General features: G+C 41.6%; 1 protein-coding gene across 1 annotated transcript in view; it reads right to left on the bottom strand.

Moving 5' to 3' along the window:
- PCSK1 (proprotein convertase subtilisin/kexin type 1) overlaps positions 1-23,408 on the bottom strand; it is a 31,074-nt gene extending 7,666 nt beyond the window's left edge. Inside the window, exons 1-11 of the mRNA XM_049795985.1 lie at positions 23,223-23,408; positions 21,167-21,271; positions 17,625-17,735; positions 15,258-15,404; positions 14,711-14,787; positions 12,529-12,617; positions 8,366-8,538; positions 5,861-6,073; positions 4,578-4,678; positions 3,351-3,584; positions 1,676-1,833 (exon numbers count right to left, since the gene is read on the bottom strand). Of these exons, the coding sequence (XP_049651942.1) occupies positions 1,676-1,833; positions 3,351-3,584; positions 4,578-4,678; positions 5,861-6,073; positions 8,366-8,538; positions 12,529-12,617; positions 14,711-14,787; positions 15,258-15,404; positions 17,625-17,735; positions 21,167-21,271; positions 23,223-23,402 (1,588 nt within the window). The 5' untranslated portion in view covers positions 23,403-23,408. The remainder of the gene's footprint in view (positions 1-1,675; positions 1,834-3,350; positions 3,585-4,577; positions 4,679-5,860; positions 6,074-8,365; positions 8,539-12,528; positions 12,618-14,710; positions 14,788-15,257; positions 15,405-17,624; positions 17,736-21,166; positions 21,272-23,222) is intronic.
- Positions 23,409-24,051: the final 643 nt, after the last annotated feature.

The raw sequence follows: 24,051 nt of genomic DNA, 5'->3' as shown, positions 1-24,051 counted from the left end.
CGGTGTTTTTCTAAGATGAAGCCATGCTTCCTACCTATTAGCAGCAGAACAGCATCTTGGGAGGGAAATATCTCTATAAAAGTAGAATGAGAGCTACTTTTGCTGTCATCTCCATCATGTACCTAGACAGAGTCCACATATTTACTTCCAAACTAAAACTTAGCTAAGACAAAATTAAATTTGAAAATACCACCAAGAGTCAAGGGTAAAACATCTCCCAGCAACATTGCTGCCACAAGACAAAAGGTAAACTCAGAAAAGGAAGAATTAAAGTTAGGCTTAAAAGGAAGCCCAGGCAAAGCAGGCTTTGGAAATATACTACATGTACAGTATCTTAAGTCTCCTCTCTAGTGAGGTCCTTCAATAATAATATGAACAAGGATCTAGTGGTTTATTATCTGTGAATTACTAGATTAGCCTATATTAAAGGCTTAATCCCAGCCAGCAACTAAGCACCACGCAGCCACTCGCTTACTTCCCCTCCCCCAGTGGGATGGGGAGGAGAACTGGGGAAAAAAAGTAAAACTCGTGGGTTGAGATAAAGACATTTTAATAGGGCAGAAAGGAAGACGATAATAATAATAATAACAACAACAACAATAATAATAAAAGGATTGGAATATACAAAACAAGCGATGCACAATGCAATTGCTTACCACTCACCAACCGATGCCCACTCAGTTCCTGAGCAGCTATCTGTGCCCCACTGGCCACCTATATACCCGCAGTTTATATACTGGGGATGACGTCACATGGTATGGAATATCCCTTTGGCCAGTTTGGGTCAGCTACCCTGGCTGTGTGCCCTCCCAACTTCTTGTGCCCCTCCAGCCTTTTTGCTGGCTGGGCACGAGAAGCTCAAAAGTCCTTGACTTAGTATAAACACTACTAAGCAACAACTGAAAACATCAGTGTACTATCAACTTTATTCTCATCTTAAATCTAAGACATAACACTATACCAGCTACTAGAAAGAAAACTAACTCTATCCCAGCCAAAACCAGGACAATCAGCCTGATATTTAAATTCATACCTGAGAGCTTGTCTGTTTTTTTCTAATAATAGCAGTTGATCTAACAGATCTTACTCTTTACAAAGTTGTCATTCTCCTTTCTCTTTTTTTCTCCTTACGGTGTTATTTCAGGGCATTGTCAAGATAGCTTGCCATATTCTAGCACATTTAGTATAGTTGTACTAAGGTGCCTAACAGAGACACTGTGTTTTTAAATACACCAATGGGGAGGAGACACAGTTACATGAAATCTAGGGAGTCAGATTTCCTCAGTTTTCCATTAGTTTGTCAAATCACAGTAAGTCTGATAAGCACTATTGAACTGTAATTTGTTGTCTGCCAGGAACTCTCAGTTTTTATAGGTCCTGTTGCCAGAATGAAAATGTATTAGAAACAGATCCTTCATTTTCTGAAGTATGATTTTCAAACCTCTTCTCACAAAAAATAACCCATAACACATGAAGGCTGAAAAGGGGTTTCGGAGAACCAGTTCTCTAGTACCCAGGATGCTTTGTCCTCACATTCTCCTGTTGGAGGTCACTAATTTGTCCAATGATATATTTAGCTCTTTTTAAACCACTAAAGAACACAGAGGTGGTTTTTAATGAAATAAATGTTACATGCTACAGCAACACAAACAAAGCATGTCTTTGCCTCCTGTACCTGATGGAGATACCAGAGTGACATGAAGATCACCTCTACGGGAATACTCAATCGTTGCCTCAAGCTGCACATGCTCCAGAGATGTAATGGAGTTTTCTTGACCCTTGCAGGCTTTTGTGGGAATTTCAACGATGACTTCCTCATTTGCTCTTAATAATCTGGCAAAATTACAGGAGTTCTTTGATTACTCACAGAAACTTTTGATTCTGGATCATTAAGTGAAGTGCAAATGACACATTTAACACCCATTTCGGAATTATGAGAAAGGAAGAGGTAAAGACAAATTCTACATTCATTGTTTTTTTGAATGCTCCAGTAAATAACATGGGAAATTCTGGAAGCACAGATAATACTGAATTGAACCAAGTGATAGGCACTGTGTAAGAGAGACTTGTGCAACACACCCTGGAAGCAAGCAAGCAAGCAAGTTTGATAATCAAGAGTTTCTGTCAACACTTTGTTGTCTCACAGAGCCTACAGAAAAGCAGGCTTTGTAGGCAGCCACATCACACAACTGTGTCATACTTACACTTAACTGCCTCATTCAAATATCCAGAAGAGCTGTTATCATGGAGTTAAAATACTGCAGCAGGCACAGCCGTTTTAACCCTTTGTAGTCAATGCCATTGCAAGAAAAAAAAAGCTAACATCTGTGCATTCTCTGTACAGAGAGCTACTGTGCATAGCTTTCTCTGCACAATTTCCATTACTTCTAATGAGAATCAGGTATCTAAATCTCCACTTAAATAATTCTAAACTCAGAATCTTGGGGTCTTTGTTTTTTATAATGTAACACAGAGTACTGCAATAAAAATACATAAACAGCAACTACTACATACATCAGTACTGGATCAACACTGTGTAGAAAGAAGAGAGCTCATAAAAGCAAATTGATAGTAAAATGGCATGAATAATAAGGTTATCAAGCAATGACACTCCAAAACACTGTAATGTGTTTCTACAGACAGATTTTTGGTGCACTCACACAGTATAATTTTGATCTTTGAAACAGCTGTATTTTTTCTAGACAAATCCATAAGTGAACAAGTAGAGACAAAAATGGTCTTGATATCCTTGTTGATTAACCAGCTTAGTGACTAATTATAACTTACCTGTACATTGAGGTCAGTTTAGGTTCACTGTGCTGGGAGCACTTGTGAATGTGGCTCCTAAGTCTTTTTAGTGCACCTTTAAGACACTTGTGTTTTGTAAGAGACATGCTATGGATTCGACTAAAGCTCAATATATCACCTTGATTTCAACATATTTAGCCTGTCACAGGAGAAGAATTGCTAAGACCGATTACAAATTTAAAAAAAAAAAATCCCTGGGAGACTTTGGTATCTTTTTACTCATCTTCTGATAGCTGTCTAAATATTCATATCTTATCTGATCTGGTTCAGTCTCACAACATCATCCATCCATATGCTGGCTGCACAAGCAGACATAATAATCCTATTCTTTGTTAAGGCTTCATGCTAGTAATTTCCATCAGTCTTACAATAAAAAAAGCAAGCAAACACTCTTTGCCTGCCCCCAAGGAATACAGTAAGGCAAAACCAAATGAAGCTGAAGAAATCCCTTAGTCTGGTTAGGAGCAATGTGTGCAGAATACTACCTTTCAGGTTTTACTAAGATAGACATAAGCATAGTTACTGCTAATGCAAATTCTTACCTTGGTTCAAAGCTTTTGTCTTTGACAATACACTGTCTCTTTTCTGGTACACCTTTCCATCTTTTGGGATCAGCTAAATCTACCAACGCATTGGCATTGAGCAGTCCAAACCCAAATCGGCTGTTGACCATCAGTCCTGCTCCATTCTTCTTCCAACCTGGATTTCCAGCCAGTGGATCGTATTCTGAGGTCCACACTACCAAGTGCTGCATATCCCTCCACGTTAGATTTGGGCTGTTGAGAAAATGTTCCTGGTTAATTGTTTCAGGGCTATCTATCATTTTTCTCTCAATTATTAGTCTGCAACAGAACATGCTTTGAAAGCATATGGCATCCCGTTATTTTAAAATATATGGCATGTGGCATGCTTATCCTCACAATACTTCTCCAGGTAGACAAGATTTCTGTGTAAATGAAGAATGGGTATCTATCTAGCAAGATTAGCGTCTAATTCTTCAAAATTATTCAGGCATTTAAAGTTAATTAGCAAAACTAGTATTTCTCACCCATCTTTATGGGACATGGGCTTTGAAAATTCACTAGGTATTTGATTCTATCTGTGATTAACTCTACCCTTTTAAAATATGGCCCTAAATGTCTTGGCTTATGTCATCAAAGGAGTATGCAATAGAAAATGGAGGTGAACCTACACCATTCAAATACTAAGCGTATGCCCTAATGCCTGAAATGTATTCTGGGAAAAAAGCCATTGTCCCATCCCGTCCTGTTCTTTCTTACCCTAAGTCATACATTCTGACTACCAGCCCTACAGGACCTGAACCTACCTGCTCCCTACCTGCTCTGGCAGTCAGGCTTGGGTACTGTCCATTTTATGTATCTCATCATTGGCAGAAAAGGTTCTATAAATTGACTAAATACTTAATTTAAACTCCTGCAACCCATTGTCTTCACATTATGTCTTCCTGATACATGTGCAGCCTCACTGCTTTTAAGTGCAACTGACCAAACTCAGTAAATGATTGCTGCCAATGCACAAAATGGGCTAAAATTCCTTGGTCATCATGTTTTACTTATGCTGTTTCTGCTTTGCTAGAAAGGTGTTGAGGCAAGTAGCTGCTTATTTTTGTCATCAGGCTGAGCAAGTCTGACTGACAAAAAGTGGAGCTGCAGCATGAGATGGTGCCACTTCAAAGAGACAACATTTCAGGGAAGATGGTGGGGTGACTGAGAGAGAGGAGTTTCAAAGGTAATTCTGTGACATCTTACTTTGCTTCCAGTGCTAGAGCAAAAATTCCTGCTGCCAGTGGTGCAGATGCAGAGGTCCCAGTGTGAGTCTCTGTACATTCATTGTGAAGATCAGCACTTGTCTGACAGAAAAAAAAAACACCAAAAAAAGCAGATTGCATGAATAAGCAGTTGTAAATACAGTCATATCTACACTCACAAACATAACCATGTATCCTTTACTTGGTTTGTATTAATGCATTCCTCACCAGCAGAAAAAGTGACGGATGTTTAAATCTGTTCATATTTCAATCCACTCTTTTTACTTCAACTATAATTTTTGTATCAAAACGCTTTGTGTTGGAACAAAATACTCCCACACTGAATATCTTATTTTATTCTAAGGTTTCACAATAAGTGTTTCAGGCTTACTGGTGAATCATAAAAACAGATCATTGTGTTGGGCCTAGAACATTTAAAATTACTGCTTGCTAGAAAATTACTCATAGGATTAGTATTGGTGTTCTGCTCCCTCTTCAGCAGAAGAACTATAATTTGCAATGAAACATGTGCTTTATTTGGAAATTAAATACCAAACTCATCTGCCCATGTATCTAGATCTCAGCTATGAAGAGAAGCCACTTACTTAGGAAGTACTGATCTCCTGGCTAACTTGGAATGATGTTGGTTTAATCCCTGTCAATGCAGTTTATTGTAAAATTTGCATGCACCAGGGCTGAACAGAAATTATAGGTACTTCAACATTATTTTTTCCACAGCAATTTTCTTCAGTACAAGTTATTTCTTGCACAGTTAATGAAGGCACACAGACTAATATGCCTGCTTGCTGAGTACCTTTTACAGGTTTGGAAGCCCTGTTGTTGCTGTCATAAGTGGGAACTTGGGGGCTGACAATCTTACAAAAGCTAATGGCAAGGTACTGACTCATATGCTCCACTAACTTCACGGGTTCTTTCTCCTTTTACTCTAAATCTCTCTTCATCCGCCCTTTCTGAAGAATGGGACCACATCAAACTTCATGCAGAGACCTCTCTCATACACAAACAGCAGACAAATTCAGCATGCTGATTTAACTGCACTTACACAATGATTTTGTTTAGCCATTGCTTTACAGTAGAAGATGTTCCAGGAATACAATCACTTTTTGGATTACAAGCCCCTCAGTGTTTCAAGGCAAAAGGACTAAGCATGTAACACATAACGTAAAGCAGACACTTGAAACCAAGCATTTAAGTGCCCACACTTGTTATTTGCATATATAATACATTTCTATGTTCGTTCTGAATCTGGTAAAAACAACCTACAATTCTTTGGTCAGTATAATCCCCACTGCTGTATGCTGTGGCCAGAGTTGAAGAGCACTTCTCTGCATACCAGGGAGAAAGGCCTTGCTGAGAAGCACTGCTAATGGAGATAGTGTAGATACTGTCAGTGTAACCGTCACAGTCACAGTTGTCACCCTGACGGCCTCCGTTCCCAGAAGCCCATACGAAAATGGAACCTTTCCCATTTCGGCCCTAGAGAAAATGGAAATGAGTGGTTATCAAAGAGATTTCAGTCTCTGTAATGTATTCTTGACAACTGCTTGCCCCCAAAAAGCTTAATATATCATTTTCTGGTAGAAAAGGACAGTGTTCCATAAGCACTGTGGAGGACAGACAGAAGAAACCAGGTACTTGAGGTATCCTACTTCACACCCTACACTATATCTCTTAGTTTGACCGTTTAGGTACAGCACCTTTCTGCAGAATAGTTTGCTAAGTTAACAACAGAGTCTGTGTTCAACAGGTAAGTTTTCCCACGTGCTGATGTTTTGGTACTGAACATTTCTAGGAAAAATGCCCATTTTTTAAAAGAAATGGCAAGTTTATCAGGGGCTAGTTCACTTGCCTTTCCTGTAATCACAGAAGTATGGCTAAGCAGTATTTATGATGTACGTGATATGACTTTTCCACCAATTTATTTTTTGTAAGGAAGCCTTTCACAGTTGGCATTCACTTGTTGAAACATGGTGACCCAGCAAGCACATCTGACTGAAAACCCTCCCTTCTCTCACAGATCTGTGGGCCAGCATCACCAGACTCCAGACTCCAGACATAACCACATTCATTCCCTGCTCTGGTCTCCAGTGTATAATGCAGGAGCAGCAGCTAATAACTGATGCTGGCAGTTGACAGCATGTAAACCATCACAGCTATCATAGAGAAAACACATATCACCCTATCCAGTCTTAAGTTGTGCTAGTCCTTCAGAAGAATAAAAGCATGTTTCGTGTGTAGTGCAAAAGTTCATATGTTGTCCATCATTAATATATGTACAGTTACTGGAAACAGCAGTTAAAATACTGATTTTTGTCATCTCACTTAGAGGAGATTTGAAGTTATTCATGCAAGCACTAAGGCATTTGCAGCACTTAAAATAAAGCACTTTTAAAAAAATAAAGAAAAGTAAGCTGTACTCTTTGTGATAAAACTATCAAAATGGCAAGGACTAGTCATGTCAACTACAGAAAATGAGATAGTATCTTCCTTTGTGAGTAAAGGCTGCAGTCCAGAAAAGCACTGATATCTGTAAACACCTGCTTTGATTTCATTTAGAGTGCTGCCAACACCTCTTAGATGCTTAAGGCTGAGCATACACTTAAGTGCTTTGCCAGGCCAGCAATGAAGGTGCCAGGGATGAAAGTCATTGGCAACCCCAGCTCTGGCTGACTTTAAGCAGAATGGAGACCATCCAGATCCTTCCAAAAAGAAGGCTGATGAATGGGTAAATTTTCTCCCCTTGAGAAATAAAACAAATTGTAATAAAAGATACATTCTTCACCAAAGAACCTGCTTTTACGGAGTAAGACCACTGAACATTGGCTCCCTAATTATTGCCTTTAATTGTCCCTCTTCTTTTGCTGCCTACCTATGGACTTAGATCTTTTTACCACCAGCCCACTCCTCTCGGTCTCCGTTCTTCCCTCAGAGTATGTTTGTCAGCTGTCAGACTCTTCTTTCTTCTTCTCTCCTTCTGCCTGCTAATGTTAACTGCCCTTTTCCCAAAATCCTTTCTCTTTGCTTCTGTCCTTCAAGCTGTCCTCCACTTGTCTCCTCTCCCATCTCTGATTCAGTCTTCCTCTCTGTATTAGTACCTGTCCGCCTTTAGATATCTTTTCACCTCAGTGGCAAGAGCAAGAGTAGGTTATTAATACATCCCTGGTAGCTCTCAGTTTGCACCCTACTTATCATCCAACCAGATCTAAAAAGGATAACATAAAAAAAAAACCTGTAAAAAAAATCGTTTCCATTACTCTTCATCACGCATTTTTTACTATCTTCATTTTAATTGGATCATGATATGCACCAATTTATAAACTAATGCAATTAACAGAATACAAGCCCATCCACAGGGTGCTAAAATGCATCACTATTTCACACAGCAAAATATTCACAAAGCAGAAATATTGTATTAAATTTTATAGGCTTTCAGTGCAGAAATCCAATTACTGTTCAGTGCAAAATAAGCAGCAGAGAAGGGTGGGGGTAGGGCAAGACAAAGGCAGCAAAATTAAGGATAGAAAAAGAAAGCTTACCTGTGGAGAACAGCAGCTTAAAACCAGCTTAGAAAGCTCTAATGGTGCTTTTCTAAAAGTCCTGTTCCGGCTGACAATTTCTCTGACCTGTACTATTAAAATCTATCATCTCCTCCTTTTCAAATATGTTTCAGCAAAGACAGCACAAAGCATTTTCATTTCTTTCCTGATATCAACCATTTTAAAATTCTCTTTGCCACATTTTATTGTATCATTCTCTTAAGTATCGTACCTGTTTTATCCCATACTCAAAAGCCTTCTGTGCCAGTCTCCCAGGTCCCTCCACAGTTTTACCATCATCATTAGGGCCCCAGCTTGCACTGTAAATATCCACATGTTCTGGATTGAAACCAATTGAACTGGCTTCAATAGCATCGGTGACTATTCCATCCAGCATTCGTATACCTTAACAGGAAAAAAGAAGATGACTGGATTTACTTTCCATTCCCTCCTCTTCGTCTTTGTTAACTGTTTTTAAAGTTTCCAGCAAATTAATCCATAACTATTGCAACCACATCCTACTGCTGTTCATGTAAGTGATACTGAGGGCAATTCATGTCAGTGTGATACAGTACACTTAACCTTTATTTGCAGAGCTCAGTGCTCTCTACAAACTTTAAAAAAAAAACCTCTTAAAATCTTGGTTGCCTCTTACTCACTTCTCTCTTTCTACAGAGAGCCAAGAAGATGATGTTTTTCTTACTGTTGCTGCTTTTTCTTATTGCATTGAGCTTTTTCTTGACTCTTTATTCGTCTCCGTTAAATCTGTAACAAAGACTTCTCAAACTGCTAGCATGTCACTAAAATTAAATAGGTTTTATCAACATTACTTTTATCTTTAAGAGTTGTAAGAGTTTTAGTTCAAAGGTGTAGTTCTGAATGTTCTGACTAAAACTTTGTCCTCACAGTCATTAAGGTCTTGCTGTCTTGTAACACTGCTATTTCACTAGCTCTTCAATCTACACCACAAAAAATTCTCACTGTGTTTTTACTGCCACTTTTTTTCTACTGCGAGCAATCCAGAGATGCTAGAGATTTCTAGCCATTAACATTTTATTAGGAACTGTGTGATCTAATCTTCTTCAGAGCAAGCCTGATCTCAGTGGTACTTAAAATTCAGTGGCAGACAGCGGTTCCTCTGCACTGGATCTCTCACTCTGCAAAGCCATAGCTCTGCAGTAGGACTGCTACCCCTGTCCAGTGCTGGAGGAGGACAGAAATAGCAGAAGTCTGGCAAAATTCCCACTATGGCATGGCTCTCTCAGCAACAGCAGCAATATAAGAGCCACAGCAGTCAGGATTCTGCCTGTGTTTTCAAGCAATAAAAATGTCTGGGTTCTCTTGAACTTGGCAAGTTAGTACTACAGCAGCTGCACCATTACGGGCAGTTGGTGAATTATGAGTACTCATTTTCTAGTATTTTCCACAAAATGGGGATTTTTCCAAAGCACAGCCGGCAAAATGTGTTCATTCTATTACAAAAAAAAAAAAAAAAAAAAAAAAAAAAAGAAGCCCAACCTCGCATTTGCAGCTCAGTGTCTTATTCTTTTTTTATACTATCAAGCAGGAAAAAAAAGACTGGAAGCATAATTCTTTTCCCAAATGGCTGGCGTCTAAGACTCATAATACCTCCGAGACAAAGCTGGGCTTTATTATGTCATCTTAATTAGTGGCAAAAACAGACAAAGGAGTTAATCCACTCAACCACCCCTACTCTACTGTCACTCACAAAGCTGGGAAAAGAATCAAGGTATATCCTGTGCTTCAGGTACTAAAAACACCACTTACCCTGGATAGGCTTAAACTTGTAACATTTTGAATACTCATTTTTCAGTTGGCTCAGAATTGTGAGACTGTCTCATACCAGTGCGCTGTGAGCAAGGATCTGCCTGTGTGGAAATGACTGCAAGCTCCGGGTGCGAGCTTGCAACACATAATGAGATACTGGGAATGCAGAGAGTAGCGTACAGATATTTCCCACAGAAGAAGACAAAGCCAACTCTGCAAATAAATAATGTAATCAAGGAAGAAAACAAGAACACTGACAACACACTGATGAAAACAGTTCAAGGAAAAAAACCACTGTCTTGTCTTTGTGATCACCAAAAATCCTGTTTGTTTAAGTCAACTCAGAGATTTTATGACTGCAGTGATATTTCCCTAAGCAGATTCCAATTATGTCCTCTTGCATAAACTCTTTCCTATTCTTGCACATGCTTGCTCCCATCATCAGTCCCACAAAATCAAAAGCAGGCAAAGCCCAAGGTAATTTCAGACACATACATGTATCTGCCTGGCACAAGGCTATTTTTAGCAACACGTCACTGTGCGGGAACTCTCAGCCCAGTCCTTTGTAAAATGGAGCTTCTTAATCATTTGATTTCCATGGCAGCACCAGAGAAATATCGTAGCACGGTGCTATGGTTAGGTATGTGTGAAAATATATACACCCTGCTTTACTTCAAAGGTGATCAATACACACACATTTCTTAGCTCTCTACAGAACAAGAGGTGAACGTTAAAGGACACTGAAAGGTGCCACTTTGAAAACTGGCATTAAGAAGTGGTTGGGGTTTTTTTTCACACAGCACACAGAAAAGCCTATGGGATTCACAGCCACAAAGTACTGAAGAGACTAATCAAGGTTTCAGAATAGGGTCAGGCATTGATGTGACTAGTGATAACACTCAGGATTATTAAAGTCAGTATTTTCATGGAAAACAAAAATTTTTAATGGAATGTTTTGTTTCACCCTTCAAGACAAAGTTAAACCAACCTCTGATGCTGAAGGTTAGAGAACAAGTTATTCCAAATGTCAGAGTTTCTTTCTCTAACACAGCTATTGCTAACTATCAGAGAGAAGGCATTGGCTGTGGACAACTAGATTTATCCAGTATGGCAATTGCTACAAGCAAACAGCCGCTTGAAGAAGTCATCCTGAACTAATGTCAAATAGAAGTGTGTAATGTGTCATTTCATGGATTTAAAAAAAAAAAGAAGGAAAAAAGCTTGTGAAGAAATGAATCCTGTATAGTTTGGAACATCAAAAAAGCCTTCCAGTGTTTAGTCACTCCAAATTTATCTGAATCTTTTGAAGACTTCTCCTATCTTCCACTGCACTTCGAAAATATTTTTGTTATGACCCTATCTTAATCAGGTTGGTCATATATAACAGCTTACAATTTCTTTCAACTTTTCCATTCTTTCTCCTCCCCCACCCAGGTATAAGCAGCTTTCTGGGTAATTTGGATTACTGGACTGCTTTTCCTCCTGTTATTTTCCTTTCCTAGACAAATCACCCCATTGCAAATGAACCCAGAGCATATGCAAATAACTGTGGAAGAATTTTCTCTGTACATGCAAGTGCCTTAAAATATGGGCACAGCGGGAGTTCAGACATCTTTGCAGCTTCATCCATTTTGCCCTGCTTTGAAAATTTGGCATCTTTGTCTTATGAGTGAGGTATTTTATTTAAACAGAGCATGACAGCATAATGCATTATGGCAAAGGCAGACTGCAAAGCTGACATCTGTGACAGCTCAGTAGACTAAATGAGAACCCAGAAACATAAGACTGAAATGGTGGGAATGGCAGTTATGGGTGTCAATTGCCACTCATCGACCCTTTGTTTAAAAGGAAAAAAGGGAGTAATGGAAAAACTAGGACTGTACAAGTATCTTCCTCTGAGCTAAATAACCATTTGCAACTGATACTTTGATCATGACTATTTCATAAACCTCTAATGGATTAAACTTTTAGTCACCACTTCAAAAAAAATGGCAGTATTGATTGATGGGCAAGCAAGACTCTACTTATTTTCAAAATTAACTTATGATGATAGTAGCGAAGTATTCTGTTGCAATAAAAACCACAGCACTTTGAATATCTTGACTGACATGACCTTTTGAATGTAATTGTGTAGATGGAAATAATCTGCCATAAGCAAGGGTGGGTATAAAATTGTATATTCTTACTTTCACTCAACTCAATTCCTCTCCTCTGCCATGCTGCCTCCTTCCACAATAACCAATTATTAGAAGTGAGTCCATCATTCATTAAAAGATACAGTCTTATCTCTGGGTACAATATATGTTGTTGCTATTTATTATTATCATCATCAACATCACAACCCCCTATACTGTTGTTATATATTCTACATACATTCAACTGATAACCAAAGACTATGTTGACATTCAAGAAATGCTGTCATACAGATGTAACACTCTGCACTATGGCCAGACAGGATTTTGTAGCCTAATACTGCAAGATTGATGTTTTCTGAGAAGGACGAATCATTCATGTTTCAGATTAACTGTAGCTGAAAACAGTCAGCACTTCACAGGATCTGACTGGTTTCCATTCATATCAGACATCTAATTATTTTCGTTTTCTTACCTCCAACTTTGGAATTGTAGGCTACTCCAACTCCACATTTTCTGTTGTTGGCCTGCATGGCAATTTCTCCTGCACACCGTGTCCCATGCCTGAATAAATATAGCAAGAATAAACATCTCATAACTCCTTTGTGTAACATACACAAAGACTCATCACTGACCTTCTTGATTTGGTCAAGTCTTCCTTTAAATGAATGCAATGCAACTATTGAATAGCTTTTGAGTTGTATCCACATGATACAAAAATACTTGTTTCTCTTAGGCTTCAAGCAACATAATTTTACCTACTTAATGATCAAAGGATCATAGCGATGTGATGATAAATACCTAACCTAAGTCATGCTGAAGTCCATAGACCTATTAGATACCAGTATTTTAGTAGAGTGTAAAGGTAGCATAAAATTATGGGGCTAAGAAGCTGCTAAACTTCTTCAAACAAAAAATACCAATACAAGTCTTTTTTAATCACACATTTAGATACTCTTTTTTAATGGCTGCATTTATTTAGGATTTCAAAAAGTGAGCCTTTAAATTATTCTCAACATTGCTAAATTCTTCTTGCAACCAACTATTTCCTATGCAACGCTTTTTTGCCATAGGTGATTCTTATTCCACAATACAGAAAATTTTCATATAAATGTAATTGTAAAAGAGTTGTATTATTTAATACTACAGATTGTTATTCAATGAAGTGCTTGAATGCTTCTGGGCTGAATTCCATTTGCTTATTAATAAAGATTAGAGGTAATACAGGTAGATTTAAGAGATAATGTCATTGGAACAAGAGGATAATGGCTTCTTGCTCTTAACGCTGTAACAAAGTAGAAATGTCATTTTTCAAATGCCTTATTCATGGAACATTTATACTTTCATTGATTGTTTTTCCCCCCCATACACTGATTTATGTTGTGGATGCTATTGTATTGTCTGATAGACAATAGGGAACCAGTGCATCAGTTTCTTACTTTATCTTTATTGAGTAGCAGCATCCTAATTGGTTTAAGGAATTGACTTCTTCTCTATACCAGCTTTTAAAGAGGTCCATTCTCTTCCTGATTGACAAAATTCCTCCCTGAACTACCACAGATACACCTATCAAGATGTCCCACAGATTATCAGAGGGGTAGCTCTATAGAGGGCATCAGAGAAAATTCCTCTCTCCTTCCAAGACACACAAGTCCACTAAGTGAACTTGCTGGCTGTCTTGTGTTCAAGCCTTTTGAAACTTCCTAGGATATTACCCTGAGGGCATTTAGGCCAAATCTGGTCTAAATAAAGCTTCCATATGCCTCAGAAAGGACAGAAAGACTGTCACAGGAGTGAATGTAAGCTCCTCCAGTGTCTAACTGTGTGTCATACCTGTATGAGAGGAGGTCAGAAGCATGACTTCACCTGTGATGGCATGCACTGAGCTAGAAGCTATGGTATCAGTCCAAAAGGTACTGCCAGAACTGGAAAAGAGTGACCTTAGCTACAAAAGGGGACCTGAAGGGATGGGTTTCTTGCTAAGTTCCTTTAAGACAGTCTGTTCCAGAGCCCTTCCTAGGAGATATCTTCTTTTACAATTCCCAGTGCAAGGCAGAGAACTGAAGTCAAAATCTGCTTAGGGAGGTATCATTCTAGACACATACACGGTGACATGAACAGATTGTTCCCTTCAGCTCACAGAAACATATCAGTACCTTACTTATACAAAGATACGAAGAAAATTCAGGACGTTATACAGAGATTACAATTAAGAAACTCTTCATCTGGGAATTTAATTTCTTTAGTTTCCAGTGTTTGTGCCAATGTTATGTGCCAATGTTTGTGCAAACTGAAACACAAGAGGATCCTTCCGAACATAAAAAAAACCTTTTTTTACTGTGAGGGTGAGTGAGCACTGGCACAGGTTGCCCAGGGAGGTTGAGGAGTCTCCCCTCTTGGAAATATTTAAAAGCCGTCTGGATGTGGTCCTGGGCAACTGGCTCTAGGTGTCCCTGCCTGAGCAGAAGCTCGGACCAGAAGACCTCCAGAGGTCTCTTCCAACCTCAACCACCCTGTGATTCCATTATAGAAATACTTCCTTTTAGTATATAATTGTCATGGGGGACATACATAGACATTTCTGTATTTGCATGTTGTAACACACAAATTAATAATGTACTGTTTTGTTCTCTTCACACAACTCGGAGGCTACTTACTTGTTTTCATTTGTTGGGTCATATCTAGGAAAGGGATCATGATCATTGTCATTGAAATCATAGCTTGCCTTTGGATCCTACATTAAAAACAAAACAAAACAAAACACAACAGAATTAATTCGGACAACTAGAAAATGCATTTTAAAATGTGTAACAAAATGGGTTCTAGAGTCTGTATTTATTTATTTGGTGTGCCTTATGTTGACAGCAATCAAGTTTGTAGAATTTGATGGACATTAACAATTCCATAAATTTTTCACAGAGCTTTAATAATTCAGCATTAAACCACTGTATACACACATGCCTGGGAACTAAATCTACTGAGCGAGAAAAAGAACAACAAAAAACCCACCCCACTATCATTGCTAAGTAACATTCAGCTTCCTGTGACACAGACCAGGTTCCAAATTACGCCTAAGGCAAGTATTTCAGTCTCTGTACTGTGGCAGCTGACTTACAGAACAGACAGCAAGCCAGAGAAGAGTGTCTGTACATCAAATTTACAATCGATTAATTTATTCAGTAGCATTCTAATGCCCAAACGTACATAGTTGGCGTAGATGTCAGTGTGATTCCACTCCAAGCCATCGTCTAGTACTGTGATGACAACACCCTTGCCTGTAATCCCTTTTTGCCATACGGGCATAACATGGAGATCCAGTTTGGGCAGGGATGGAGTTATTCTTGTATCTTGCTGGAGGACAGAAAAGATTAAAATATGTCAACATTTTTATCCATTTATACTTCACAGATACAAAATAATATTTTAAAGGTGCTCTAAACCATCCCAGCCTGAACTTGTATACTTTGCTCAAATTTTGCAAAGATAAAACAAAAATTAGTTTCTTCAAATACTTGTAGCACTGAAAGATTTACCCCATTACTTGAATATCCCTGAAGACCACCTCTGAACAAAGAGCGTCTTGTATTAATTGGAGGTAAGCAGCAGAAACATGGGAATGGTAGGGAAGTACCGATGAACCTTGGAACGTTGAGTTAATAATCAGACCTGTTAATGTTTGTTCTTTTCACTTGATGAGAAGCCAAGACAGTACCCCACAGTACAGTGAGCTGCGTTTTCTCCAAATGTGTTTTCTCCTTTGACATTCAAGTTAGCCAGAGCAAAATAATTAATGGATAAAACAATTAGGGTAGTCGTTTGGTTAGGAGCAACTGTGCTGAATCACAACTTTCTGTTTACTACCCTCATTACTGTTCCTGTGGTAAATCAACCGGAAGCATGAATCATCTATAGCCTTCACTTCCACAGCAAGTTCTTTGAAGAGTATCTCCTAAATGGGTCATTCGTCCTCTCTAATATTAAATGTGCAGTATATACATCTAATTTGGAAAACTTGCTTATAACCCCCATAAAAACATAGATGTAAAAAAATGCATTTTCTTTCTGTTTCTCTGTGTATAATTACATTAGTTGATGCCAGGTTTTTCACTTCATTTCCAAAGGAATGCTGCATAAAATACGAGGCTTAGAAAATGAAATTTGTTATGGGAATGACCTTTCTTTCATTTTATGCTTTCTTTTCTGACTGCTGCCGGTCAAGGAGTTATTTGAGGTTCCAAGTTTTGTTCTCTAGAATCCATCAAATAATAATTTTTTCTGGTGATGTTTGAAGGTACACTGAATAAAGCTAAAAGCTGTTGCCATCAAATCGTAATAATAAGTTTTTTACTACAAGGCAAGGAACATATTTTGGAAGAAAATATTTAGCACATTTATGCATTTAATCAGAAAAAATTCAATGTGCACTGCAAACAAGGGTAAGCATCATGTTTCTGTTTCTCATGTGGGAAAACTAGAGGGAAAAGAAGTGAAAACCATAGAAAGGTGGAAAAAAGAACTACATCTCCCAGAAAGCAGGACATTGCTTTTTTCACAAAACTGCTTTTTTGAATTCTGTGTGTGCTTGTGTATTCGTCCAATACAGACATCTCAGAAATTTCCTGCTGCCTATTGGAAACCTGCAAAGGACCAAACAGGTATTCAGCTTCAAAGAAAAGTTAAATTCTTAAAGATAACATTTTTTATGTTGAAAAGAACTCTGCAGAACTCTTCATGGAAATATTTTATGCTATGCCATTTATAATTTATTTTCCTAGCTCAAACAAAGACAAGAGAAGACAAAGCATTATACAAACAGCCTAGAGTTTGGTCTGTTTTCTCTAAGCTGAACGGAAGAAGAGAAAGGTATTTCCAGCCACTTGGGCCACACTTGTGCTTGACATTCCTTCCTGATTTGTAATATCCATCTTTAATGCTCCCCCTATGCTAAGTGAAAGCAATGAAGCCTAGACTGAAGGTACAGCTAGATGCAAGTGGAAATACAGACTCTTGAAAGAGACCATATAAAACATAAATGATCAACTGTATTTCTCAGTTGTCACATGCAGATAGAAACTATAAAGCTCAGGAAATTTCTTTCCCTTGAGGTTTTGAACATGTGATCTGTAAATACCCTCTTCTATTTAAATCCTAGTTCAAGAGGCTGAAGGTGCTTGTCACACACATATATGCCTTTTTTTTTTTTTTTGTCTGGAGCTGGCTGTCATGGCCAGCTTCAGACATGATGAGGGACTTCTTATATGCCAACAGCAAATATTTTAAAATTATCATAAAGGTAGCTTTTAAGTGTTATACTTTCTAACATCAACCCCCATTCTAAGCAGCAGCCTGAATTGACTTTTAGAATGTTTGTACAAATGACACTTTAGAGAAAATAGAAGGTTGCCTGGAAATATTATGCACAGAGATCTCTCATTTTTATAGCATATGGTAATGAGAGGGGCTCATCATTTACTCCCTTCAGTCCAATTGCTCTGATACTAGTAAAATAATGCAGCTGAAAGCACAACTGAAATTCACCATCCCCGGTTCCCCAGTGAAACAACTTCTTACCAGATACCACTGCTGATTCCACATAGGATCATTGAAAAGATTTTCTGCTGAGTCTCTCACGGTGGCACGCTTAGTTCTCTTTTTTTCATATTGCTGCTCTGCCCATGACACCTACAATTATTGGTATAAATATGACAAGTAAGCCTCTACAAGTTAGGACTTTCTTAACCTAGAGGATAAGGGTTTTCCTCACACAGCAAAATTTTGATGCAGAGAGGAGGATTACTTATACTGTAGTACAGTGCACTTTGGGAAAGAGGACTTGGTGCAATCACGATACTACACAATCAATTCATAGAAAAATCATTAAGTACAAGTTAACAGTAGAACTCCTGTGAATGTCACACAATGCAGGTTTTATACCAAATGTGCAGTATGTTTAGAAGGTTATCTAAGCAGTGGTGGTTACCGAAACAAGCAGAACCACAGCCTACTTCTTTCTCCTACCTACATTTTAACCCCCATCTATTTCTATTGGGAGTTAAGAGGAAAGAAGAAAGATTATCTCTGGATTTAGTCTAGCAATCATAATGACACTGTTACTTGTAGCCCAGCTGGATATTCAAGTCTACTTCCCAGTGGTGTTTTGAAGTGTGATCAATTAGTAAGCTATGTATATTGGACTAACTTCATCACTGGCATAATTCTATTTAAGGCAACTGAAAGACAAAATGCTTCAGCGTGTTTTGCTAAAGCATTGATACAATAAGATGCATAGCATTTGTGCACGGACACAGCAAGCTCTAAGTCACTTGGTTGCATTTTAAAATTGTATCCCACTTAGTTCCCTTGAATGTATTACTAAACCCAGTTCAAATCAAATCCTGATTCTGATACCACTCCAGGCTGTGTGCTCATTTTGGAAATGGGGATAAAATGTTATTCGTTGCTAGTACCTGGGCGGTGAGTTTGGTACAGATCTAGTTGGTCCTTTTCATTCCAATTTCCCAATGAGCAAAGCAAACTCAGGTTCAGTAGATTGCCAAGATCCTACTATAAGCCTCAAGTGGAGGATACCTTGGACTTAACCTTTTGCTTTAAATGTCTGAATAGATTTAATTATTTTTCTCTACTGCCTTCCAATGGATTTATGGTCCTTATAGCTATCATCATATATCAAACAATAAGAAGAATGACTCAGAAATTATAGTGATAAAAAAGTACTGATTTGATTAAAATATGATTTCCTAGGGAGAGCCTAATGAAAATTCACTACAGGAACATAAACCCTTAAAAATGGTAGCTACACCAGGCACATTTACTGAAAGCTCTCTAATACTATTCCCTTTGCTCTATGTTTACTGCTAAAACTCCTACAAACCGTAGTTACTCGTAGAAGATGAATATACCCATGCAAGTGTAAGTATTTTAAACTGCCCTACTGATATCCAGGGCCATACATACTTATGCACAGGTTAGAGCAATTACCTTTGTCTCTCTTCCTGGCCCACAGCAAAGCTCAGCCTTTTCACCACACAACAGTAATTAACAGTTGACAACTTGCATGGTTGTTACTTTTTTCAATGTGGACAACTGCACTGAGGGAAATGAGCTGAAACTACCAAGCACATGTGTCAGACAAACAAGCCAAATGTTTGTCACTCAGCAGCTGGGTGAGGTTCCAACCATCCATCTACAGCAAAAGCTGAAGGCCCTGTGCCAAATCTCCAGTCACTGACATATAAAGCAGTGAAAATAATCTTGATTCAGGTCTGTTGCAAGAAGGTAGATTTGGAAACTAGTGCAAATACTGGAAGAAGTTAAGGAACCAGATAATTAGATCCCTTCAATATATTCACAGCCTTTATCTGTTTTACAACAAACGCCGAGACATCTATAGGAAGGAGATAAATATTCAGATTAGAGCCAAGTTTTACTCCAGCTTTCATATTTAACATACTGTAAAATTCATGAAGGCGTTATACAAACAAAAGCAGGATTCCCTTCTCTCTCCCTTTTTAAAGATTGAATTAAAATCTTTTTAAATACGCTGTTGCTGAATAAGAGTAGCTCTTCAGAGCAAAGGTCCATGTATAACTACACAGCATTATATGATTGCTTTGTGTTTATATACTTACATAATGACATAATTACATCTCATTCATTCACATAGTTAATTTGCATACTAGATGGTAAATAAAAGGGAAATTGGAATAAATTTAGCAAATCACCTGCAGCACTTTGAAGCTCTGGTTTTGGATCTAAGTATGTAAGTCTGCAATAATGTTTGGCAGTAATGTGTATAACACAGTTGCTTCCACTCTCCTTAAGACATTAGAATTTGTTATATTGAACATGGTCATGCTTCCCCGTGTAAGAGATGCATTCAATGTAATAAGTCCAAAAAAGGAAGGAACTGCAACCAAACCTCTGTCCCTGAACATCATGCTATGATGGCGTTGAACATCTGATCATAGGTATGTATATAAATTAGAACACTAATTTGCGCTAAAGCTGTGGTCTTGAACTTCCCAAGTTTAAAATAATTTCACCCAGAAGACTTTAACTGTTAAAACCAATGTTTGCAAGGAGATAGATGGGAGTGTACAGTTTTGAAACAGAACAGACAAAACAAATACCCTTGTCTCACCCCCTTCTTTATTTCTTCTAGCCACATATAGAATATTTCCTCCTAGATGATATTTGCATCTAAACCCTCCAGATAACCAATTACTCGTTCTCAAGTGATTCATCCGTATATCATAAAGTGCTAGTTTTCACAACTAGGTTACTTCATGTTTTGGACTGCTTATATTTTTACAATGATTGCTGCAATAATGCTGATTTTAAATTCAAATTTAATTGTTCTGAAACTTACCAGAAAGTGGTTTTAAGAGGGGCTGACAGAGTTCTGGTCTGTTCCTTAAATCCACCACCCACGCCAGTTTTTTCAGTGTGTTTACAAACAGATATGCTTCTCTCTTCAATAAAGTCAACTAAATGGGGAGTCTGCTTCACCAGTGGATCGTACCTTAGATCCCTGGCTCTTCAGTGTGCTTGTTCTCTGACTGCAGTGGGATTCCAGTATACCAAAAGACTGCAAGTCTAGAACACGTGATGGATCCTTTGAGAAGGGGTTTCAGCTTGTCATAGAAAAAGTGAATCCAGTGAAACCTCAGCCCTTTTTTCCCTACTGTTTTTTTTTATTCAGTCACTTTAGATCAAACCTAATTCCCATGGTAATTGCACAGACATGGCCTGATTAAACTTACTGTATCTAGGGATTTTTACTTTGAGTCGAGTCCTGTGGTTCCTCGTTCATATTTTCATCAGAGACACACCGGCATCTAAAATTCCAAGCCTCTGCAATGCTGCATTTCTTAAATCTTAATTTGGAAAGCACTTGCAAAAAATATGGTAAGAGAGGGTCAGATTCTGCCTGTTAATGACAGAATAATAAAGTATTATTCAGCATGAGTGTGGATGGCTGAATATATTAGACTTGCAAAACGAGGAAAGCCTGCCTGTGACCTCATTACAAAGCTAGCAATAAGGAGACAGAATAAACAGAGAGCATGAAAAAGAATAAATGTAACACTCACCCGCTCATCATCAGAAAGTCTTTTAGTGATATGAATGGCACTTCTTCGAGACCGTCTTGGATGACTTTTATGTCTGAATAGGTAGTGATTTTTGAGTGATCCAATCTGTAAGACAGAGTCGTACTTTCACTATCGAGAGGTATTTCCCCACTGCAAGCAAGTATCAACACTCACAACCTGACTGAATTCAGTCTGTTTAAAAGACGAAAGAAAAGAGCAAGAAACTAGCCTTTCGATATTTTAATCTCAACTAAAAAAACTCTTCAAGTAAAAAGTGCTTATCACAGCCTGTGTGCTGCTGGAAGAAATTGGGGGAATAATTTCATTTAAGCTAGTGAAGTAGCAGTCGCTGCTACTACAGTAGTCAGTAGCACAGTGCTTGTAGTAGTGACCAGTATACTCATGGACACCTTGACACGGGCGCAGTTGGAAGGACAGGTTTTATGTGTGGCCACACGCCAGTTTTATCCGCTCTTCCCGGGGTTCAGCTGTAGAGGTGTAAAAAGCTCCGTGTGTCTTCAGAAACCTCACTGCGGAGTTTGTTTGTAACAGGGCACCCACCGAAACTGGGGTTCTCGCTCGCGCAGTGGCTGGTCGCCCCGAGATCTGGGTGCACCCCCCCGGCTTTAAACATCCCTCTTCCCCGAGGAGGTGGGGGGGGGGGGGGGGAGCGGTTCTGCAGCTGGCACAGGACCCCCGTCTGGAGGTGGGACGAGGCTGTTACCTCAAGGCGGTTACTCATCCCTGACAACGCTGACGTCACGGCATCCCAAAAAAAGCGCCAGGAGGGCCTGCTGGAGAGAAGCCCCGCGGTGGCGACGGAGCCTCCGGGGCGGGTGGCCAGGTCGGGGGCGGAGCGGGGCCGGAGACAGGGATGCCCGCATCCCCCTCTTGCCCGGTCCCCTCGGGGAGAGCGGGGTACGCTGCCCGACCCTGCCCCTCAGGGAAAGAGGGGTGCCCTGCCCGACCCTCTCAGGGAAACCGGGGTACGCTGCCCGACCCTGCCCGGTCCCCTCAGGCAGAGCGGGGTGCCCTGCCCGGCCCTGCCCAGTCCTCCTCAGGGAAACCGGGGTGCCCTGCCCGACCCCCTCAGGGAAACTGGGGTACGCTGCCCGACCCTGCCTGGTCCCCCTCAGGGAAACCGGGGTGCCCTGCCCGACCCTGCCCAGTCCCCTTCAGGGAAAGAGGGGTGCCCTGCCCGAACCCTCTCAGGGAAACCGGGGTACGCTGCCCGACCCTGCCCGGTCCCCTCAGGCAGAGCGGGGTGCCCTGCCCGGCCCTGCCCAGTCCTCCTCAGGGAAACCGGGGTGCCCTGCCCGACCCCCTCAGGGAAACTGGGGTACGCTGCCCGACCCTGCCTGGTCCCCCTCAGGGAAACCGGGGTGCCCTGCCCGACCCTCTCAGGGAAACCGGGGTACGCTGCCCGACCCTGCCCGGTCCCCCTCAGGGAAAGAGGGGTGCCCTACACGACCCTCTCAGGGAAATCGGGGTACGCTGCCCGACCCTGCCCGGTCCCCTCAGGGGCAGCGGGGTGCCGTGTCCGACCGTACCCGGTCCCCCTCAGACAGAGGTGGAGCGCCCTTGCCTGATCCCTGCCCGGTCTCCTGAGGGAAAGCCAGATGCCCTGCCCGGTTCCCCTCAGGGAGAGCGGGGTGCCCTGCCCGACCCTGCCCGGCTCCCCTCAGGGAGAGCGGGGTGCCCTGCCCGACCCTGTCCGGTTCCCCTCAGGGAAAGAGGGCTGCCCTGCCCGACCCTGCCCGGTTCCCCTCAGGGAGAGCGGGAGCGCCCTTGCCCGGTTCCCTGCCCGGTCCCCCCAGCAAAGAGCCGTCCCCGGCCGGGCACCGCGGTGGCGGGGCTCGCCTCCGGGTGGGGACCCCTGGCCGGGGGTGAGTGTCGGTGGGTGGAGAAGGCGTTCCAAACTCCCCGGAGTCCCCGCTCAGCGGCACCCGGGCGCAAGTTTCGAGCCAGCCCCGAGGAAGGAGGGACGGAGAGAAAGAAGCCCCGGTGCGGGTCAGCTCCCCCGACCCCCCAGCCCAGGTCCCACGCCCGCCCGTACCTGCCCTACGAGGTCGTAGTCCAGCTCCTCCGCGATGGCTTTGGCGGCTTCGGGACCCGCCGGGATCTCCGCCGCCCACTCGTTGAGGAACTGCCGCTCGGCGCTGCCGCCACCGACAAGGCAGCAGGCGGCCAACAACGTTAGGGCCGCGTACCGGCCGGACCAACGCTGACCGTCCATGGCCGGGGCCGGGGATGGGGGGATAGGAGGCGGCCGGCGGAGAGGCTGGCGGGGTAGTAGAGGGGCGGGGGGGGGGGGGGGGGGGGGGCTCCGCGTTGCTAGGCGAACGCAGAGGAACGAACGGGAGGCGGCGGCTGCCCGGCGTGGGTCCCTGCCTTGCGGCGAGGCGAGGCTGCCCGGGGCTGCGCGGTTCCCAGACCCTCCGGAGCCGGAATGGAAATGAGTGTTTACACGTCAAAACGACGACAGCCATCCCTGACGTCAAAGTGTACCTGGTGGCCCACATCCCCCCCCCCCCCACCCCCCACCTCTTCCCCAACTGAGCCGGGGAGGGTGGGGTGGTAATTCCCCGGGGCGGTGAGGCGTGAGTGGAAAAGAGCAGGGAGGGAAGAGGGGCGGCGGGGGGGAGGGGGGCGAAACACGGACCGGTTTGCGGGAGGGGTCCCGGGGGGCGGCCCTTCCCCGCGGCGGCAACTTCGTGGACTCCTCGACCCCCCACCCCACCCCCGACTCCCCCGGGACGGGGGTCGTGGGGAGGCGGACAGCCATCGGACGGCGTCGCGGGGCTTTGTGATAGTTACCGTCATTACCGATAATCGGTGGGATTCACCCCGAGCCGAAGGTAGAGGCAGGACCCCCGACCTCACAC

This window comes from Accipiter gentilis, chromosome Z (genome assembly GCF_929443795.1).
Source record: "Accipiter gentilis chromosome Z, bAccGen1.1, whole genome shotgun sequence".
NCBI lineage: Eukaryota > Metazoa > Chordata > Aves > Accipitriformes > Accipitridae > Astur > Astur gentilis.
The sequence above is the reverse complement of the archived record's forward strand: the minus strand, read 5'-3'. Positions and strand labels throughout refer to the sequence as shown.